This window comes from Ruditapes philippinarum, unplaced genomic scaffold (genome assembly GCF_026571515.1).
Source record: "Ruditapes philippinarum isolate M1 unplaced genomic scaffold, ASM2657151v2 ctg6775_1_1_1_1, whole genome shotgun sequence".
Classification (NCBI taxonomy): Eukaryota; Metazoa; Mollusca; class Bivalvia; order Venerida; family Veneridae; genus Ruditapes; species Ruditapes philippinarum.
In genome coordinates, this window is record NW_026852609.1 from 12,683 (window position 1) to 34,741 (window position 22,059).

The 22,059-nt window shown below is 33.5% G+C and overlaps 1 protein-coding gene across 7 annotated transcripts in view; it reads left to right on the forward strand.

Moving 5' to 3' along the window:
• The window catches only part of LOC132718960 (titin-like), a 60,550-nt gene that overhangs the window by 12,410 nt on the left and 26,081 nt on the right, over window positions 1-22,059 (forward strand). For 5 of the 7 annotated variants that reach the window (XM_060702676.1, XM_060702683.1, XM_060702709.1 and 2 more), the window contains 13 exons: window positions 2,310-2,462; window positions 2,903-2,998; window positions 4,544-4,780; window positions 5,441-5,600; window positions 6,452-6,627; window positions 7,152-7,413; window positions 7,702-7,900; window positions 8,305-8,492; window positions 9,204-9,347; window positions 10,844-11,016; window positions 17,895-17,939; window positions 18,270-18,428; window positions 19,034-19,876. In XM_060702676.1, coding sequence (XP_060558659.1) covers window positions 2,310-2,462; window positions 2,903-2,998; window positions 4,544-4,780; window positions 5,441-5,600; window positions 6,452-6,627; window positions 7,152-7,413; window positions 7,702-7,900; window positions 8,305-8,492; window positions 9,204-9,347; window positions 10,844-11,016; window positions 17,895-17,939; window positions 18,270-18,428; window positions 19,034-19,876 — 2,835 coding nt within the window. The remainder of the gene's footprint in view (window positions 1-2,309; window positions 2,463-2,902; window positions 2,999-4,543; window positions 4,781-5,440; window positions 5,601-6,451; window positions 6,628-7,151; window positions 7,414-7,701; window positions 7,901-8,304; window positions 8,493-9,203; window positions 9,348-10,843; window positions 11,017-17,894; window positions 17,940-18,269; window positions 18,429-19,033; window positions 19,877-22,059) is intronic. The other 2 variants (XM_060702718.1, XM_060702726.1) reach the window with 1 other exon arrangement.

Genomic DNA, 22,059 nt, shown 5'->3' on the forward strand with positions numbered 1-22,059 from the left:
ACATTTAAAAAACATAGGAAGGCACATGGTGATCATTTTATATGTAACAATAAAGTTATGATAAACAAATTTGATGGTAAAATATTCATCAATTATAATCAGTCATAGTCAGATTTTAATGCTTTTTATTATTTAGTGTAAGAATAATTTTCTATTACTGTTCAATAAGAAATGCAAAATTTAATTTTTATGCAAGAAATATTTCATATTCACTCAAGGCAAACGAAAAAACATTATTTATATTGAGAAAATGAAAGGTATAACAATAGGGAACGATTTCATAATATAATATCATGGAAAATTGCAAAAACATCTGTTAATACTTACACTTTAAAGCAGCACACCCCCAGATGAGTAAAACAAATCTTAAAGAAATAAGATTCATGATATGTGATAATAGTCTGGGGCCTGACCATGGTTGAGTGGTTAAGGTTGCACACTTCAAATCACTATCCCCTTTACCTCTGTTGGTTTTGATTCCCAGCAGAGACTTTTGATTCTTTCATGTGAGGAAGCTTAGTCCAGCTGGGACTGTTGTTCCATATTTCAGTTGAATAGGTTACTGACTCAATCCTCCCCCAGTAAAGCTGGAAAGTAATCATATGACCTTAACTGTGTTTGGGGCAACATAAAAAAAACCCAACCATAACAGTGTTGCAGTGACTTAAAATCCAACAAACAAACATATTATGATTATTTTTATTGTTATGATTATTATTTTTGTTATTTTCATCAGAGATTATAAAAATTAGACAAAACATACCTAGTAGAAAGTCTGAACAAACATCTTATGAGAATAATTGTGGTAATACATTATATTGAAGAAGTGGTATTCATAAAATACCTTCCTGAGATTGATTTTTGGCACCATTACTGAATTTTCTAAACATTATGTAGACTTAGTCATTCAAAACCACAAATCTGATTTCATATGATAAGAAGATAGATACGGTTTCTGGTTCCAAGATTGTTTTATCATTACAAATATATTATTATCGGGAGAAGAAGATTTTTGTTTTGATTATGTTAAATATTATTTGGCAAAAACAAATTTTGATTTCATTGTTTTGGTACACTTGAATTAAAAAAAAAATATATATATACATGTATTCTGAAAACATACAAAAAAATGCAAACTGAACTGTTTTGACTTGTTTCTAATAAAAAGTAACAGGTAATTTAATTATGCATATGAGTAAATCTTAGAAGAAATGGACACATTACAGGAGGTTACCAAACATTTCATGACTGGTGTTGATTATATAAAATTTATTGAAGGAACTTATAATAATGATAATATGCATTGGAATCTCCAAAAGCAAAAACAAATTCCTTGTAGAAGCGAAAAATGAGAGCAAAATGTTAAAATGCGGCCTTTAGCTTTTGTAAAGTTTGAATATGTTATTTTTAGGCAAATAATTACATATACAGTAGAACTTCTATGAGTCAAACTTTGATTAATCAATTTCACGATGTGTCGAAGTAAAATGAAAGTCCCGATTCCCCCTCATACATTCCTTATAACAACCTCACAGAATATGAGTGGAAATTTCATGTGTCAAAGTTTTTTCGTGGTCCATATAGAAAAAACTGAGTACAATTTACCACAAGTAAGTCGAAGTTCTTCCATTATTTTGACTCATTCAATAATGAGACATTTTTCACACCTTTTTTAACCGCGAAGATGACATCCGATCAACTTGTGTGACAGGTGTTAATTACACAGCCGTTTGTTCAAACAGCCTATGTACGCATAAAAATGTGTGATAAAATGCTTTAATTGTCACATTCAAATTACCATAGTGGTATTTGAAAGTAAACAGTAAGAACTACTTTCATTTGAGAACTTCCATGACCCGATGTTGCTCGATAATCACTTGGGATATATTACTATAAGGTGGTTTAGTTATCGCCCTTCCCTGTTGGTATGCCTTTTTGTCACTTGCTTTTTAATGTCAACGGCTCGAAATTTTGTCATGAAATTGAGACTGATTCATGAGTCAAAGTCCCGATGTGTTTAAGATTTAAGGCAAGTCCCTTCAACTTCAACTCAACAAAGTTCTACTTCTCCAAGGTAAAATTACTGAAATACTTAGCTTGAAACAACACGGGATTGTCTTCCCAACAAAAAGTAAAAGCTGAAGGCCGCTTTAAGAAATGAACACATTTCGGGAAGTCGTCAAACATTTTGTGAAAGGTGTTGATTATATAAAAACAGAATGTATTATGATCACATGACGTTAGGTTAGGATGATTATTTAATATCATTAAATGCTATAATCTTACTTTGAAATATTTTTTCTTTTCAGAAGAGGCAAAGATGCCGGAGAGACGTAAAATGAAGTCGCCCAGTCCGAAGATGACTAGTACGCCAAAGATGAAACGTAAAGAAGTCGACACAGAATCTACAGAAGAACTTCAAAAGAGACTGGGCTACGGTGATAACCCAACACAAAAGAAAGGTATGATTCAAAGAAATATATTAGTTATTTAAGGTCAGTCTTATATCCATGGCCAGGGCCCTCACAAATTTTGGTGTTCAAAGAATTATATTGGATATTTAAGGTCAGTCTTGTATCCATGGCCAGGGCCATCACAAATTTTGGTGCCAAATCTTTAGTGTCATTAAAATAACTTTAAGAAACTGTGTCACCTTAGTGCAATAACTGATTAACTATTATTGATTTAGAAGGATTTAACCTGTTACTGCACGAAGGTGACAAAAGGACCAACTTTACTAGACCAGTTGTGGGGAATGCAGCTTCCAATATATAGTTTGTATATTCTTTTATTCAAGTAAGACATATTCAGTAAGAATTTCATAGATGTTAATAAATTTCTGTGATAAAAACATTTTACTCAAATATGAACTATTATTATGTCTTTGTGATTTTTTTTTCAGAATTTTCGACAAAAGATTCGGTTGAGTTCACAGAATACAATGATGGCACAACAAGACCGATGTTCAAAAAGAGGCTGAAGAGTGTGACGGGGAAAAGTAAGTATGATGTGACAATTTATGTGACAATTAATGTAACATGGATGTGACCAGGATATTAACCTAATATCCTCAAATTGAAAACTAAAATCTATTCAGTCATATCTTTTTTTCCTACCTATTTATTTATATTTATTCAGTACATATTTTTTCACCTCTGCATATACTTTTTCACTTTGGTATATATTTCTTTGCCGCAGTATATACTTTTTTTGCCTCAGTATTATACTTTTTTGCCTCCATATCAACCTATCCAAATAATGCAACTTAAGTTTCAAAGTGTAAATATCTTACCTAAGTTTAATATATGATTGCTCATAGAAGGAGTAGATTATGCAATACTCTAGGCGCAAATACACATATGCAGAAAAACATTTTCATGTTGAGTTTTCATGCATATTGCTATGTAATTCATGATTACACAAACATGCAAGTTTGTCATTATCTGGGTTATATAGTTATAGACTTTACCAATACATAAATGCATGAAGAGCATCTGTCAAAATACAATATTGTATGATATAATACTTCCATGCATCGGATGATGTAATTACACTTTGACAAGCATACAACAGTGTTGTACATCTGCAATTTATGCATTTACGGCAAAAAAAATCAAAAAAATCACACATTTAACAATGGAAGATAAGAATAAGTCGTAGGTAAATAATGGGAGCATACATTAGAGTAATTGATGTGTATTTGTTGCTATTGTCGGGCTGCCAAACTATTATATCTTAATTCATACAGCAGGCAATAAGCGTTTCCTCCCACCCTCTAATAAGTGCCCCCTCCCCCCCAAACCCATTATAGAATAATAATCCATTATGCAACAGCAATCCAAAAAATTTTATTTAAAAAAAAAAAAATAAATAAATAAAAATAAATAACGAAGCTCCAGTAATGTTAAGTCATAAAAAATGCAAAGCTCCCCCAGGGGGCGTTAAATAGAAACAATGCAATAAATCTGTATAGTATGATAATGTAGGTTAATGCATTTATCAAGTTTGTTATGAATCCATCATTACAATGTTACTACTAAGGTTTTGTATGAAGGAAAACAAGATGTCCTACAATTGAGTCACCCCTATATGTTGTTTTTTTTCTCCTTCCTGAAATCGTTTTCTTTCAAACTGTCTGTTTATCTATTCAACTTTCTGTTTTATATATAACATTTTAAGGCCCATACTTCTTTCAATTCAACTTTCTAAAAATTGTGATAACTATATAGACTCAATGTTCTCTAAGAAAGTTTCATTAGCATTGATCTATGCAAAGTTATTGCCCCTCAAAATTTTTTTCCTTAATTATCATGGTGCAGACCTTATCAAATTTTGGGAAAGAAAATTTATAAACAGCTGTAGAACTGCTCTATTAAGTGTTCCAAGGGTCCTAGGTTAGTGTTCCTTTTTTATGCTGGGTATGTATAGTGTAATAATGCACTTGATTGCCTTATAGGTTTGATAGGAAAATAGTTTGAAGCGTGTTAGAATTAGAAATTAAAATAGGTTAAGCTACAACTGACAATGATTTATATTCAAACAGCCGGAGAGATGGCGCAGCTTGAATGTACAGTTTCGGGCTCCCCTCTACCTAAGATACTTTGGCTGAAAAACAACCGGCCCCTCAAAGCTAGCGATGGCTGTAAAGTGATTGTTGACGAGGGAACAAATATTCTGGTGTTTCCTCAGGCGAAAGAAGAGGATGTTGGGATATACACAGCGAGGGCTATGAATGTCAATGGATCGATTATGTGCTCGGCAGAGTTCTCGTTGTCGGACGGTAGGTGTATATGATATTTAGATCAACACTTTCTATCATACAAATCTTTAGAATTTATCCTAACCTGTATTCAACATGAGTTGGTGCTTTCAATATTTGAAATTAAAAAGTTGATATATCACTTAATACAGTCATGAAGGTAACATCAAAGTCGTCTGTTTGGATTTCTTTGCAAAGTGTAGTATCCTGTGTTAGATATGTCTTACAGTAAAGTTTACAAGTACAGTAAGTAAAGGAAGGGATGTGTCTTATATTGTTTTCAAAAATGCTTTATTTAAAGGCACATTATGCATCATAAATCCAAGCATGTTTTTAATAGTGTTTCATTAATTGATTTAGAGCATATTAGATGTCTGAAAACAAGAGAAAGTAGCACTGAGCGTGCACTTATTTGTCATAAGGGTAGCAAAATGTAAACAAAATAGTAATTTGACTTACATACAAAATACTTACTCGCTATAATTATACCAATTGCCAACAGAGCAAAAAAAAACAAACAAGCTTATAGTTCAACAATGTAGCAAAAGAGTAAATTTTTGGAAGTAACCAAAAATAAAAAAGTTTCTGCATTATAAAAATGATGGCATTTCTGAGGCATAGTGGGCCTTTAACAAATTTTTTTATATATATAGTAAAACAAACATCACCTTGTTTTTATAGGTCAGGGCGTACCCGCCCAGCAAGCTACCGACAGCCCTATGGATATGGACTTTACAACCCCAGCCTACTTCTTTCAGATGTCAAGCTGCGAGGTGGCTGAGGGAAGACTGGCTAGATTTGACTGCAGGGTTGTAGCTTATCCAAAACCGGAAATTGTTTGGTATGTTGAGTTGTCAAATATCTTAAGCCCAACTATTAAAACTATTGGGAGAGCTAATGTACTTACAATGGCATCATACTTTGGTTAACTTTTTGCATGCAAGTAGGTATCTCCAAATCTACTAAGGGTAATGGGTTGAATCTTCACACACTTATTTGAGAGCATAATACGGGGGCACTATTTTAACTTATTTTAACAGAATTATGGCCATTTTTGAATTTAGATAATTCTACATTATCCTGGCTCTTCTTTTACTTTCAGGCACTAAAATTAGTCGAGCATTCTTGTTAAAATTTTACATTTTTTATTAAATTTTAGCTCCTCTATTTGAAAAATAGGGAATGCTATGGTTCACACGTCCCCACTTTTTGTAAAGTTTATGCGTAAAAATTGTTCTCTTTGACTTTCTAACATTATGGGCACAGGTCCCATAACTCTGAGTTAACTTTTTACAGAGCATGCTGTGTTACAGACAGCTTTTGTTGATAAGTTAATACATATTATGTTGCAATTTATTTAGTTGCATAATTTATTTGTATTAACCAGATGAATTTTTTTAAGAATTACAGAATATTATTAAACAATCAGCATGAATGTTTTTTCACTATAATTATACAAATTTAATTCTTTTTTTTTAGAATAAAATGAACAGAGTTAAAAATGAAATTATTTGTTTTCCTCCTTTTTATGAAAGCAACCTTTTCATGACAGTGATAAAAAAGATATTAAAGAAACCAAAGTTAAGAATTTTATGGGCTAATTTGATGGGTTTAATGAAGTGTTATGTGAATGAAAATTGTATGATATTGTCGTAAAGGAAGTCTGAATTTTTCTTGTTACCATGGTTACAGGATGAGAGATGGAAAGGTCGTAGAAACCGAGCAACGCTACAAGCTGCTTAACTTTAACAACGAGATTTATTCCCTGCTTATACAAGATGTACGCATTGAGGATACTGGCCGCTACACATGTTGGGCCAGGAACAAATTTGGCGAGGCCATGACCGAGGCTTATTTAAATGTCATAGGTACATTGTTTTATTTAAGTACATTCGTACTTGTTTGTTAATTATTGTTTCAATTTTGTAATAGTGAACTAGAAAATAAGAGCGGGGACCCCAATTTTTTAGACGATCTGCTGAGATATGACCATAGCCTGGGATTCAGGCGTTGATATTTATTTGTGTATTCATAACATATTTTTTGCTTATTCATAACATACAAGCTATTTTGTATTTGTTTGTGTTTTTGATAATATCAATTTGGAGAACAGAAGCACATAAAAAATCGACAGACTCAAACCCAGGCTAATATGACCCCAAAAACTGAAAAAAGAGAAAAACAAATAAACGTTTGAGGGCACAAGTTAAATAACTTATAGTGACAGTCTTTTTTTTTTTCTAAGTACATAGGAATATCATTTAGAATTGTATTTTAGTTAATGTCAGTATTTAATGTCAGTATTAATTATTGGTATAAGGTGCTCATTAAAAATATTTCTTTCATGTTTCAAAGGAGTGTTGCTTAAATTTTTATTCATTAAATTTTACAGCTTTAACGGAGCAAGAGCCTGATACTGATATTGCACCGAAGTTTCTCACCCGATTTTATGACCAACAAACCACAGAGGGCACTGCAACAGACTTCAAGTGTCTGATTGCAGGACGTCCCGAGCCCAGTGTAACATGGCTGCTTGATGACCTGGAGATTCGAGAAAAAGGAGATGTGAAAATGAGGCGTAAGGACGGAGTTGTCAGTCTTGAAATAAAATCACCAAAAGTTGAACAGTCAGGAACGTACACTTGCCAGCTTAGGTATATATATAGAAATTTTATTGTCTCTTGCTTTGAATGCCCTGTTCTGGGAATTATTTTTGTTATCTTTATACCTTTGAAATTTTTAATGTAATACAAATGGCATTGCAATTGATGAATTTAATAATCACTTTTAAATGGTCATGATACCTGACATGATAATGGACTGTCATTTCAGACTTCATGTCCAGACCAAGAAGTTCTGTTTTGAAATATATATGATACTGTACTTAATGTGCTGTCAGTGATATGTCTGTTAACTAAACAAATTCATTGTATTTAATTCAGTAATCCACTTGGGGAGGCCACATGCAGTGCCAAATTGACAGTTGTAGAGGACAAATTGCGTGGAAAAATGTTGCCGAAATTCTTAAAGAAGTTTGATCATGTGACTGCAAAGGAGGGAGAAGAGGCGAAATTTACGAGCGTGATCATCGGCGAGCCACAACCTGATGTCACATGGCTGTTTGATCATAAACCAATCTCTGTAAGTATAACACAAGATTCCCAAAACCAGTCAAGTTAAAATAAAAAAATCAGAAAACCAGTCAAATTATAATAAAGAATTCTAAGAACCAGTCCAGCAATATAATAAAAGATTCTTAAACCAGTCCAGTCAAGTTATAATGAAAGATCTACTAAACTGATCAAATCATAATAAAAGGTTCAGAAAACCATTCAGGCCATATCATAAAAAAGTAAAGTTAAAGAAAACCAGTCAAGTTATAATAAAGATTCACAAAACCAATCAATTCATAATAAAACATTTGTAGAATGTGTTTATAATGGGAACATACAAGTAACATAACTTCCCAATGCTAATACTATAATATATAAAACCCATGAAGTTGTCTCCCTTTTTATAACACTAAGTTTTTCCATACATTTCAGGACACAAACAGAAGATTTCAGATGAAGAAGGAAGGCGACGCATACACACTGATCATTAAGAATCTCAGATTTGACGATGCCGGTAAAATCACGTGCAAAGCTTCGAACGAGGAAGGAGAGGTGTATTGTAGTGCTAACTTGCACGTGCGCGAGAGCAAGTTCATGAGGGATGTGCCAGAAAAAACAGGGTACGCATCTAAATAGATATTACTTTAATTCACAGGGGGAGAAAATCATGATTCAGGTTTTAGTTTTACTAGGCTAAGAACAAATTTGATTTATACTACATATTTGCACATATGATATTACTCTCATGCATTTGGAAAATTTTCGTCAGAGGATTTTGTCGCTAGGTAGTCAATGGTGTGGCACCCCTGACTGTTTTAAATAGCATGAGTATGAATTGACCATAATGAGATATCATATCAGCAACCCATTCGTTAAAGGCACATTATGCCTCTGAAATCCATATTCTAGTAATTCTTTAGAAATGCCAAACATATGTTTGATACCGTCTTAATAACAGATTAAGAGCATGTTAAATATCTAACAACTAAAAAAGGTAGTGCTGAACATGCATATGAACATAATATGTTGTACAGGTAACAAAATGTAAACAAAGCTGTATTTTGATTTTCGTACAGAATAATTATTGACTAAATATACCATTTGCATACAGAGAAGAAGATAGTGTATGGATATGGCAAATGAGTATTTATTTGGAAACTGTGACAAGATACCATATTTATAAAGTTTTTGAGAAATAAAAAGTATAGTATTTCTAAGGCATAATGGGCCTTTAAAGGCTGATAATCTTACTTTAATAAGAATTGACAAAACTATTTTTTTGAGCATATGGTGTATTTCTATGAAAGTAATGAAAGTGTTATTTCTAACAGTGTCAAGGGCCAGGATGACACAGATTCTAAGTTTGGCTATATACCTACATTTACCAAGCGTCTACAAGACCTGGAGGTGAAGGAAGGAGCAAAAGCTACTTTTGAATGCAAAGTGATGGGAATACCAGATCCAGAGATAGCTTGGTAAGTAAAGTTAATTGATCCAATAGTTTGGTAAGCAGAGGTATTTGATCCAATAGCTTGGTAAGCAAAGTTAATTGATCCAATAGCTTGATATGCAGAATTAATTGATCCAATAGCTTGGTAAGTGAAGTTAATTGATCCATTAGCTTGGTAAATGGAGTTAATTGATCCAATAGCTTAATAAGTAGAGTTAATTGATCCAATAGCTTGGTAAGTGGAGTTTATTGATCCAATGGCTTGGGAAGTGGAGTTAATTCATTCAATAGCTTGGTAAGTGGAGTTAATTGATCCAATAGCTTGGGAAGTGGAGTTAATTGATCCAATAATTTTGTAATCAGAGTTAATTGATCCAATAGCTTAGTAATCAAAGTTAATTGATTCAAAAGTTTGCTAAGTGGAGTTAATTGATCCAATAGCTTTGTAATCAGAGTTAATTGATCCAATAGCTTGGTAATCAAAGTTAATTGATCCAATAGTTTGGTAAGCAGAGATAATTTATTCAATAGCTTGGTAAGTGAAGTTAATTGATCCAATAGCTTGGTAAGTGAAGTTAATTGATCCAATAGCTTGGTAAGTGAAGTTAATTGATCAAATATCTTAGTAACAGAGTTAATTCATTCAATAGCTTGGTAAATGAAGTTAATTGATCCAATAGCTTGGGAAGTGGAGTTAATTGATCCAATAGCTTTGTAATCAGAGTTAATTGATCCAATAGCTTAGTAATCAAAGTTAATTGATTTATAAGCTTGGTAAGTGGAGTTAATTGGTCCAATAGCTTGGTAATCAAAGTTAATTGATCCAATAGCTTGGTAAGTGGAGTTAGTTGATCCAATAGCTTGGTAAGTGGAGTTAATTGATACAATAGCTTGGTAAGCAAAGTTTATTGACCCAATAGCTTGATAATTGGAGTTAATTGATCCAATGTTAAAGAAGTGTGCCTTGAAGAGACATAATTATGATTGTTGTAGCACTTTGTTTAGTAAATAAGTTTTCTGTGGTTATAAAAGAAATTTTTAACAATGAAATAATAATTTTTTTCACACACTTATAGTGATGTGAAGGCAGCCATTTTTAAAGTAGCTGTCACATGATCACAGTTCTTTGTCATGTGATTTGATACTAAGATTTCCTTCTGAACTCCAGACTGTCTTTCAGTAATTCACAATATTCAAATCTTGGCATGGAGAGATCAATAATATATTTTTAATGAGCTTTGCATAATTGGATGTAGGTCCAGACTCTTTGGAAGACAAAGATTTTGGTTATTGTTGAGAGGTGTTTGCTGTAAAGAGGTTAAACCTATTGGAAAGTTGTATTTTGATAAGAATTGTTACTGATGTTTTGAAAAAGTAATTGCGCTATACTATACGGTCACAATGTACAAGTTGCACTGTACTTTGTACCTTCACCCCCTAACCCCCTCCCCCAGGACAATCACCTATGTTTTAATATTATCAGTCATTTGGAAATATATAAAAATAAAAATTTCATTCTAGGATGAAGGATGGTAGAGTTATTGCCCCTGGTGGAAGGTATCACATGACCCTTGAGGGCGGGACTGGTCAACTCGTGATTGACAATGTAACCTCGGCAGACACAGGAGTTTACACGTGCATTGTTTCAAATAACCAAGGCAAATCGTCATCCACAGCTGCTTTGAAACTCGAAGGTAAGTAGTTGTAATTAAAATGTTTTGATTTTGTCTGGACTGTGAGTAAAAAACTTTCTCAAACCCAGTTAATGGTCCAATTCTTTAACTAACCAGTAGTTATGTCGTATGAAGAAAAGTTTTTGAAAGTCAGAGGTACATTTTGAAACATATCTATTTAAGAAAGTTTTATGGTTATTTGAACCTTCCTGCGCTAGCCATTACTGATGTCATGTGATTTCACTGGACTGTGATTCTGAAGGTTTCAAACCCATTGACCCTAGTTGTGAGGCACTGACCTTTACCACAAAGCCACTACCATCTTTAATGGGATTAATTTGATTAGCTGAAAAGGATTGTTATGAAAGCATCTTTTATTGCGAGATCAACAAGACATGAAATTTCTTGCCTTGGTTGACCATTTTTAGCTCACCTGTCACAAAGTGACAGGGTGAGCTTTTGTGATCGCTTTTCGTCCGCCGTCCGTCCGTAAACTTTTACTTTAAATGACATCTCCTCATAAACCACTAAGCCAATTTCATCCAAACTTCACAGGAATGTTCCTTTGGTGGTCACCTTTAAAAATTGTTCAAAGATTTTAATTCCATGCAGAACTCTGGTTGCCATGGCAACCGAAAGAAAAAACTTTAAATATCTTCTTTTAAAGAACCCAAAGAGCTAGAGCTTAGATATTTGGCATGAAACATCTTCTAGTGAGTGTCTACTAAGTTTGTTCAAATAAAAGCCCTGGGGTCAAAATTGGCCCCGCCCCAGAGGATCATTGATTTTCCCTATATGCATATAGTGCCCTGGGGTCAAAATTGGCACGGCCCCAGGGGGTCATTGATTTTCCCTTTATGCATATAGTAAAAACTTAAAGAATCTTCTTTTAAAGAACTCAAAGAGCTAGAGCTAAGATATTTAGCATCAAACATGTTCTAATAGGTGTCTTCCAAGTTTGTTCAAATAAAAGCCCTGGGGTCAAAATTGGCCCCGCTCAGGGGGTTATTGATTTTCCCTATATGCATATAGTAAAAACTTAAAAAAGCTTCTTTTAAAGAACTCAAAGAGCTAGAGCTAAGATATTTAGCATGAAACATGCTCTAATGGGTGTCTACCAAGTTTGTTCAAAGAAAAGCCCTGGGGTCAAAATTGGCCCCGCCCCGGGGGTCATTGATTTTCCTTATATGTGTTTAGCAAAAACTTAAAGAATCTTCTTTGAAAAAACCCAAATAGCTAGAGTTTAGATATTAAGCATGAAACATCTTCTAGTGAGTGTCTACAAAGTTTGTTCAAATAAAAGCCCTGGGGTCAAAATTGGCCCCGCCCCGGGGGCCTTTAACTTTCCTTTTATGTGTATAGCAAAAACTTAAAAATCTTCTTTGAAAAAACCCAAATAGCTAGAGTTAAGATATTAAGCATGAAACATCTTCTAGTAAGTGTCTACAAAGTTTGTTCAAATAAAAGCCCTGGGGTCAAAACTGGCCCCGCCCCAGGGGTGTCATTGTTTTTAACTATATGTGTATAGTAAAAACTTAAAAAATCTTCTTTTAAAAAACCCAATGAGCTAGAGCTTAGATGTTTAGCATGAAACATCTTCTTATAGGTGTCTACCAAGTTTGTTCAAATAAAAGCCCTTAGGTTAAAATTGGCCCGGTGGGGAGAGAAGGTCATTGTTTTTCATTATATGTGTGTAGTAAATACTTAACATCATGAAACATCTTCTAATGGGTGTCTTCCAAGTTTGTTCAAATAAAAGCCCTGGGGTTTAAACTGGCCCCGCTCCGGGGGCCTATATACAGGTGAGCGACCTCAGGGCCATCATGGCCCTCTTGTATAGTGTAAATACACCTTTGTAGAGAATCTCTCCTTAATCTAATCTTAAAAAAAGTATTTTTTGGTCCCGATTTTGCTAGCTTGCTGCAACCTATTTTACGGATGGGACCAGTGCAGAACAAGATCAGCCTGTATGTCTTTGCCAACTCATCTGACCATTGTCTCCAAATTTTTTGTAACAGTTTTCTCAGCAACTGCTTATCACAGCTTCTTGATATGTGGTATACAGCATTAACATGTGGTCCAACATTGTGGTACTTGATTTCAGGTCTGTCGTTTATCCGTTTCCTTTTTACCGACTTGGTTTAATTTTCAACAAAATGGTCAGTGGTAGGAATTTTTGTAATTGTTTTTTCAGCAACTACTTATCACAGCCGCTTGATATTTGGTACACAGCATTAACATGTGGTCCCATATTGTGGTACTTGATTTCAGGTCTGTTGTTTATCCACTTCCAGTTTACTGACTTAAATTTTCGACATTAATGGTGAATGGTAGAAATTTATCCTACCATCACACAGCCTCATGATATTTGGTAAACAAATCTAACACCGCCATTTCTGTCTTTAACCCTTTTTGAGAAAGATTTTGAATGGCATCATAATTAATTACAGAAAACTGTATTATCACTTTACAGGTTGCTTCAGAGACCATTTTTTTTATCAATAATTAATGAAACTTAAGAGCCTGTCTTACTGATTATATTGTCAAAATTGTGTATACTGGCTGAAAAGGAAGGATACAAGAAACCACACGTCAACACCAGATAAATATGAACAGTATTTTAATTAAGATCTACTGGTTTCAAATCTATATGGTTCTTCATCAGGATAATTTGTACAAAATCATTCTATCTAAAGTATAAAAATTGTGTAAGATGGTAAGTCACATGATAAAAATAAAAATAGTAACAAAATTAATAAAGTTTTCTAAAAATAGATAAAGTCTTGGAAAATTGCCAGGAAAATTGTGGAAAGTGTGCCAAGTTTCTTTGTTAATTAGTTGTTTGGAATGCGTCATATAGGTGATAAGTTCGTTTTCACTATTGTGCATTAACTATTAAAAATTGTGTACAGTTCAAATGAAGTTTAAAACAATGAAACCAAATCAAAAATCAAATTCCAGAAGTCCATTGAAGAAATTATGAACTTTTCTTGCATAAATCTTATGTACATGTAAGCTATTTATTGTCCACCATGGCTCTTATGTTTTGTTAAAATGTCTTACAGGTACATTTACATGGAGTTACTTTTTAAGATCACTATCTTAAATGAGAAGTAAGTTTCTTTTAACTGATATTAGTCAAAAACAGTATCTGTTGGAGAATGGTGACAGCACTGTGTTTACTATGTTAGTTTATACAATTTCTTTTTAGTTTGATTTTGTTGGAATGTATAATCTTATTGATACACTGTTGAATCCGTTCCTGGAACCAACCAGTACCAAGCAATGAATGTAAAGTTTCTTGCTCAAGGAAACCCTGGCTTGCCCCTGACAGGATTTAAACCGGTCACATTGTCAGCAATCCTTAGATGTTGACCACTCGGCCATAATCGCCACTATGTTGACATGTCTAAAATTTTTATTTTGCTTTCAAACATTCCCACATAGAGTATGTTAGTATCTTGACTGTATGCAACACTGACTGATTGATTTATTGTACAACTTCCAGCAATCAGGAGCCTCACTTTGATTAGGTCTTGTGATAATTGACATTTTTTATGTGACCATCTACCGCACACGTATACTAAGCCTGACTCTTCTACAACAAGTTGGCATGGTCTGTTAAGCTGATATTCTCTGTAGATTTTATTGACCTTCCCATCTAAGGTCATACTTATAATGGTATTCCAGTCAGAAACATATATGCTTGTTTTATCTGGACTGACAGCCTAATGCCAAGGCCGACTCAAGAAAGCATTGCCTTCAGAATCGTAGAAATATGACTGCAATAAAGTACCCGACATGTCCACTAGCTTAATACATCCAGGATTAGTGAAGGAGACAACAAATTTGTCATTACAGTATACGATACCCCGGCACTCACCCCATACTGCAATATCTACATTATTATTTACTTTCATAGATTCAGACAACCGTGTAATCCTAATCTTACCGGCATCGGGAAATGTAATTGCAATTGTATCTTCTGTAATTTTTGCAATAGCCCAAGGTTGATTTGGTAATATTTTTTTATCAATAAAATCTAGATTTGTGCTTGATATATTTAATATACCCAGGCAATAGTTGTGGAAATCAGTTACCACTAATGTCCTTTTACTCAAAATACACAGGTATGAAAATTCTTCAAACCAGAAGTCTAATTCACCTTCAAAAGTTGTCTTTCTTATGGTTGCTGATTTTGGTTTCATTTCAAATGAAAAAAATGCTTTTGAGTTCTCTAAAGTTGCAATTGTGGTATTTAACTGTAGTTTTGGTTCAACTTTAATGTAATTTTCTTCATAATTCTTTAGCTTTTCAGTTGTTTTGCTAATTTCTTTTGATATTTTTTCAGCAATTTGTATGTTTATAAAAAGTTTGCATTTTTGATCCAGTGCTTCTGCTACGGAAATATCTGTTGACAATTTCTTCAATTCACTCACCAAAGTGTTGAATTTTTGTTTAGTTGTTTTGTAAACAATATTTGAACTTTCAACCTTTTGGTCCACATCGTGTTCATCTTTACTAATCTTTTCTTCCAAATTGGTTTCTTTCTCAGACAGTACTTCAACAAGAGCCTTTCGTTCTTTCTTTAATCTTGCAATAGTTTCTTCCATTTTCTCATCAAAGTCTTTGATGAGCTCTTTATGGTGTTTTCTGTATATGTCAATTAGATGACTTTTATGCATCATACATGTTTGTCTGGCCTTTACTTCTTGTTTTTCAATAGCATCACTTTTGAATCTTACCAATTCTTCAGTTAAGGCAATGTCTTTTGACAATTTGTGAAGGTTTTCTTTAAAGTCTTTCAATATTTGAGATTGTTTGATATCTTTTATAAATGTTGGCAAGTGATTTACCTGTCCACAACTTTGATGGTCATTTTTCTTGCATTCTGGACAAGCAACTGTTTCACAATCAGAGCAGTAGAACTTTATATTCTTGGTAGGATGAGTGGAACATTTCTCCAGATAGAAATCCTGCGGCATACAGTTCTTGTCTTGTATGGTATGGGTTTTAAAGTGTCTCATGTGGTATTTAAGGCAGTTGTCACATTTATACTCCACACAATCCACACAGAAACCTTCAGCTGGAGCAACATGGCCATCACATTCCTCACAGAACATTTCTTCTACTGTGTCTGACTCCTTTGTCAGTGAAGAACTGAAATTTGTAGCCATTTTCTGATAGAATTTGAATAATAACCTATTTGCACATTTTTCTTAATTCTGAGTCAGTTAAGACTGTACTTATGATATCATTTAAATCAGGGGTTTAAGATTTCATTGATAATAAATTAGCTGAGATTTCATGATTATTTGGATGGTTGAGATAACAAAATATCATGTACATTTGATATAAGTTAAAGGTACTTGTTCAAAGTTAAAAGTAAGTTTTGTCAAGGAAGAAGGTAAAACTTTAGTAGTACCAGTCTACAGTTTGGTTAGTCTCCGATATGACATTAGGTGATCATTTTCTTGAAATATCTCTGATATGTCATGAGTATGACTAAAAAATCAGCCATAGATTATATAGATAAAGACAATGCAGTACAAAGGTTCTGTCACACTAAATCTACTTCAAGGTCTATTGCTAGTACGAGTATACACTGGAAGGTGTCTGTACTATATTGGAAGAAGAAGAAGAAGAAATATACTTGTATATGTATATAGTTACAAAAACAAGTCCCCACTTATCTGTGTTGACAGGTGTGTTATGACAATCATTAGAGTGTGGTCTCAGATCTGGATTAGAATACAAAGTCATGTTAAAGTGAAAATTTTAACAAACTTAATTTGTCATATAATAGGTGAGTGGTCTTATTACACCACCGCTTTAAAAGTGAGGGCATACTGTGAATGGGTCAGTTTTTACAGATATACATCCTTACAGTCCTGAGATTTGGTCTGAAGGTCAAGGTCACATTGACAATAATCTGAGGAGTAATTAGGTAAAGTTTATGCCCTGTTGTTCTCTAGGCCATTTAAGGCAGAACTCTTTCTCTGTTTTTTGGGGACCTGTTTTTGTAAAAAGAGAGTTTAGCAACATTTATGGTAGAGTGGTTAAGGTCTTTGACTTCAAACCCTTTGCCTCTCACAGCTGTAGGTTTGAGCCCCACAAGGGTTGCCAGATTCTACATGTGAGAAAGGTATCCATCTAGCTCACTGATCATCGTTGGTTCTACTCTGTGCTTGTTTGTGCCAGAAATAATGTACAGAGGGGCACTCAAGGTCTTTCTCCACCAATAAAGCTGGAAGGTTGCCATAATTTTATGACCTATACTGTGATTGTGCAACGTAAAATCTAACAACAACAAAAAACAATAATGAGCAGCCAAGAAAATAAAATAATTCATTCATATGCTTTTGAAACTTTTAGTTATGATACTACATTTTGTACATGTATTATTATATCTAATTTAAATTATTATACATGTAGATATTACTTATCAGTATAATACTTGACTTACATGCGTCACATTGATGACACGTATACATATATTGTACACATGATAATCAGAGTAAAGTCACCTGGTATTAAGGCAGAAAAATATTTTGCATTGTACATGTACTATGATTTGAATATTGCTAGTAAAGATATATTGAAGGCAGTCAGGCTTGAATAAAAAACTTTTTATTTATCCCTTATAACCCTTAACATGCACTCAATTTCTTCAACAGACTTGTCAATTTTTATTTTTGAGCTTTGGAGGTGTCACATGATAAAAATTTAAAGTTGGTCCGTCAACTGTAAAGACCCTCAGGTCAAACTGCATGAATGTACAGACAGGCGATGGCTACATCAGGGTGAATGAGTTGGTGTAGTATTCATGAGGTAGACCGACAGATTTATAAAAAAATTGTGTGAATTTGTATTTTATAAATAATGTTATCTATTTTCAGAGCCAAAGAAAGACCGATACACTCCTGACAGACTTCTTGAAGAAAGTAAGTATTGTTACCTTTAAAAGAGTAAATTATTGCAAGAACATATGTCTATATCAATGATTTTGATCAGTGTTGAGACAATTAATGTTTTTATTTTTCTTAGTAGTTTATTTGTTAAAGATAATAGCCACTATCAAATTACCTGACCAGTAATAGGAAATGCAGTTTATTCAAATTAGACATATTCAGTATGTATTTACTAGATTTCATTAAATATTTGCAAAAAAAGTATTTTACCAAAAGATGAGCATAGTATATTTTTGAATAATAATTAATGGTAACAATTGCTGTTAGTTAACGTGAAATGAAATAAATCTTTTTTAACAACAGGAACATCAAGAAAGGACAGATATACACCAGATAAATATTTGCTGGACGATTCAACCTCGGCTAAACGTCCTTATCTAGATTCTGACAAATACGATAAATACGATAAATTCGATAAATTCGACAAATATGACAAATACGATAAATATGACAAGTACGATGGTATGTATAAACTGGTTTTGAGTGGTTTGAATAAATTTATTTTTGCTTTTTTTTAATGGATTGAAAAATAATAAACATGCATGACTGGGCAATTATATTTTCTGACAATTTAACAATTGTTTTTTTTATTATTTTTTTAAACATTTTAATACTTACCTTTATAAGAGTTAAGTAAGAAAAGCTTAAGAATAACTTTTGGTAGATATCGTTAAATTCTCAAACAGTTAGTAACTTAGTATATTTTGCTACATTATCTTTGTCATTTTTCTGATTTGCAAAGGAAAAAGTTAAGTTTTAAGAATTGTAGCAAAATGAGAATTTAATATTTTCTATAAGATAATATTTGTTATACAATTTTATAGTCCTGGTTAAAACATAAAACATGAATTCAGCTATTGAATAACAAGGGATTTTCAACAAAGAGAATTCACTTTCAAGATGAGTTTAAACAAAGCCATTTATTAGAATGGGATAAAATTTTATTGTTTTTGTAATGTTTGTTATAGTTTGTTTAGTAAATACGATGAAATCATTTTATAAACATGTATGACAGTTAATTGGTAAGTGTTTGTTGCCTGCATTGCTCATACTTCATTTATTATCAGCTAAAGTCAAAAGAACCTACGAAAGCCCGCTTGCTTCTACAAAACTTGATGACAGTTACACCCCACGCTCGAAGAAAAAATATGACAGCCCGAAAAGCTCGTATGATAGCTACAAACCGAGGTACGAGTCATCTTTTGAAAGTCCGAACATGTCTTTTGAGAGTTCCAAGATGTCTTACGACAGCCCTAAACGCTCCTACGAAAGTCCACTTACACAATACGATAGTTCCTTTGGAAGACTTGAAAGTCCTGTACGACAGTATGATTCCTATAAAAGATACGAAAGTCCAGTTCGTCAGTATGATGGGATTTCTACAAAATACGAGAGTCCTGTAAGGCCATATGAAAGTATTTCGTCAAGGTACGAGAGTCCAATTCGACAGTATGATGGGATATCTACAAAATATGAGAGCCCTGTCAGACCATACGAAAGTATTTCAACAAGATACGAAAGTCCAGTTAGAATGCATGACACACCAAGGAGCGTGTATGAAAGTCCAAGAAGACGGTCTTCAGTTGGAAGAGAGGAAAAAATAAAGGCTGTACCAAAAATACCATTCGATCGGCCAGCACTGCTGAACAAACGTGAAGATTCAGTGCAGTTATCGTGGCTGCCAGCTCCAACTTACGATTTACCGGATGATGCTCGACATATTTCGTATGTAATAGAATCACGAGAAGTGCCGAGTCGAGAATGGACAAAGATAGCATCGGCTGTGCATGGAACATCGTTCACTGCCAGACACTTGAGACCTGATAAGGAATACGAGTTCCGAGTACGAGCCCAAAATCAACATGGTGCTAGCGAACCCACTTGGAATGCCTCGCTTGATAAAAGAGTTGGTTAGTTCTTGCTTGATTTTTGTTTTGTATTTTAATTGCTTATTATAAACCGAGTTGACTTTTCCTTGCAGCTATGTTATTTATTTTAAATAATAATAATCAAAAATTTGATGTAAAAGACCTCAAATTTTAAATTATAAGTAAATATATCGTTGTTTTCCTCAAAAATTTATTCTTTATGTAATTAAGATTGTTATGTCCAGAAGGTTTTAAGTTAAAGGTAACTATTGATAATTCAATACTATATGAACTTCATGGAAATATTCACACCTTGACTTTACCCATCAAATTTTTCCAAAGCATTTGTCACATTCTGTGTTACTTCTTGTCCAAAATCTCACTTTCAGAATGTTCCTTCACATGCTAAACAAAATCTAATCAAATATTCTCATATATAATGAAATGAAACAAAATTTATCATATGCACATTTTTCCTTCAACCCAACCTTGATAAAAATGATTTTTCTATTTTGATAAACAATCTTGAAATTGAGACCCCTCATCCCAACAACCTTGCACATAATTATGACCTTATATCACTGTTTAAGTTTGAGTGATATCAAATGGCTTTCTCTGAAAATAAAACGTAAAAACCGAGTCTATTGTACAACAGTGATAAATCGGTAGTTTCAGTGAAAAACTTGGATTTCGTATTGTAATACTCCTAAATTAAGAATATTTTTAGCTCGACTATTCGATAAGAATAAGTAGAGCTATTGCAGTCACCCGAGCGTCGGCGTCGGCGTAACCACTTATGTTAAAGTTTTTGTAATAGTTCAAATATTTTCAAAGTCCATTGACATATGGCTTTGAAACTTTGCACACTTGTTCACCATCATGACCCCAACCTGTAGACAGGAGGAGGTAACTCTATCAAGTATTTTGACAGAATTATGCCCCTTTTTCGACTTAGAATTTACGTTAAAGTTTTTGTAATAGTTCAAATATTTTCAAAGTCCATTGACATATGGCTTTGAAACTTTGCACACTTGTTCACCATCATGACCCCAACCTGTAGACAGGAGGAGGTAACTCTATCAAGTATTTTGACAGAATTATGCCCCTTTTTCGACTTAGAATTTACGTTAAAGTTTTTGTAATAGTTCAAATATTTTCAAAGTCCATTGACATATGGCTTTGAAACTTTGCACACTTGTTCACCATCATGACCCCAACCTGTAGACAGGAGGAGGTAACTATCAAGCATTTTTGACAGAATTATGCCCCTTTTTCGACTTAGAATTTCCGTTAAAGTTTTTGTAATAGTTCAAATATTTTCAAAGTCCATAGACATATGGCTTTGAAACTTTGCACACTTGTTCAACATCATGACCCCAACCTGTAGACAGCAGGAGGTAACTCTATTAAGCATTTTGATAGAATTATGCCCCTTTTTCGACTTAGAATTTACGTTAAAGTTTTTGTAATAGTTCAAATATTTTCAAAGTCCATTGACATATGGCTTTGAAACTTTGCACACTTGTTCAACATCATGACCCCAACCTGTAAACAGGAGGAGGTAACTCTATCAAGCATTTTGACAGAATTATGCCCCTTTTTCGACTTAGAATTTACGTTAAAGTTTTTGTAATAGTTCAAATATTTTCAAAGTCCATAGACATATGGCTTTGAAACTTTGCACACTTGTTCAACATCATGACCCCAACCTGTAAACAGGAGGAGCTAACTCTATCAAGCATTTTGACAGAATTATGCCCCTTTTTCGACTTAGAATTTACGTTAAAGTTTTTGTAATAGTTCAAATATTTTCAAAGTCCATTGACATATGGCTTTGAAACTTTGCACACTTGTTCACCATCATGACCCCAACCTGTAAACAGGAGGAGGTAACTGTATCAGGCATTTTTTTTACTATCAAGCACTAAGAATAGTCGAGCATGCTGTCCTACCGACAGCTCTTGTTGATTTTCCCAGCTAATCTGAGGGTACGAACAATTTTTTATAGTCGCAGCTTCAGAAAAAAAAGCACAACCCGTTAACTAATTTATTTGAACGGCAGTGCAATGTAATGCTATAAGTGTAAAAAATTGTTTGTATACGCGGATAAGCTTGGAAAAACCCACATTTGCCAAGTTTTGGGTAACAGATATAAGATGTGCGTTTCATTTTAGACCCTTTGAATGTTCGTACTGATAAGTACATGCCTAATGCAACACACTGTT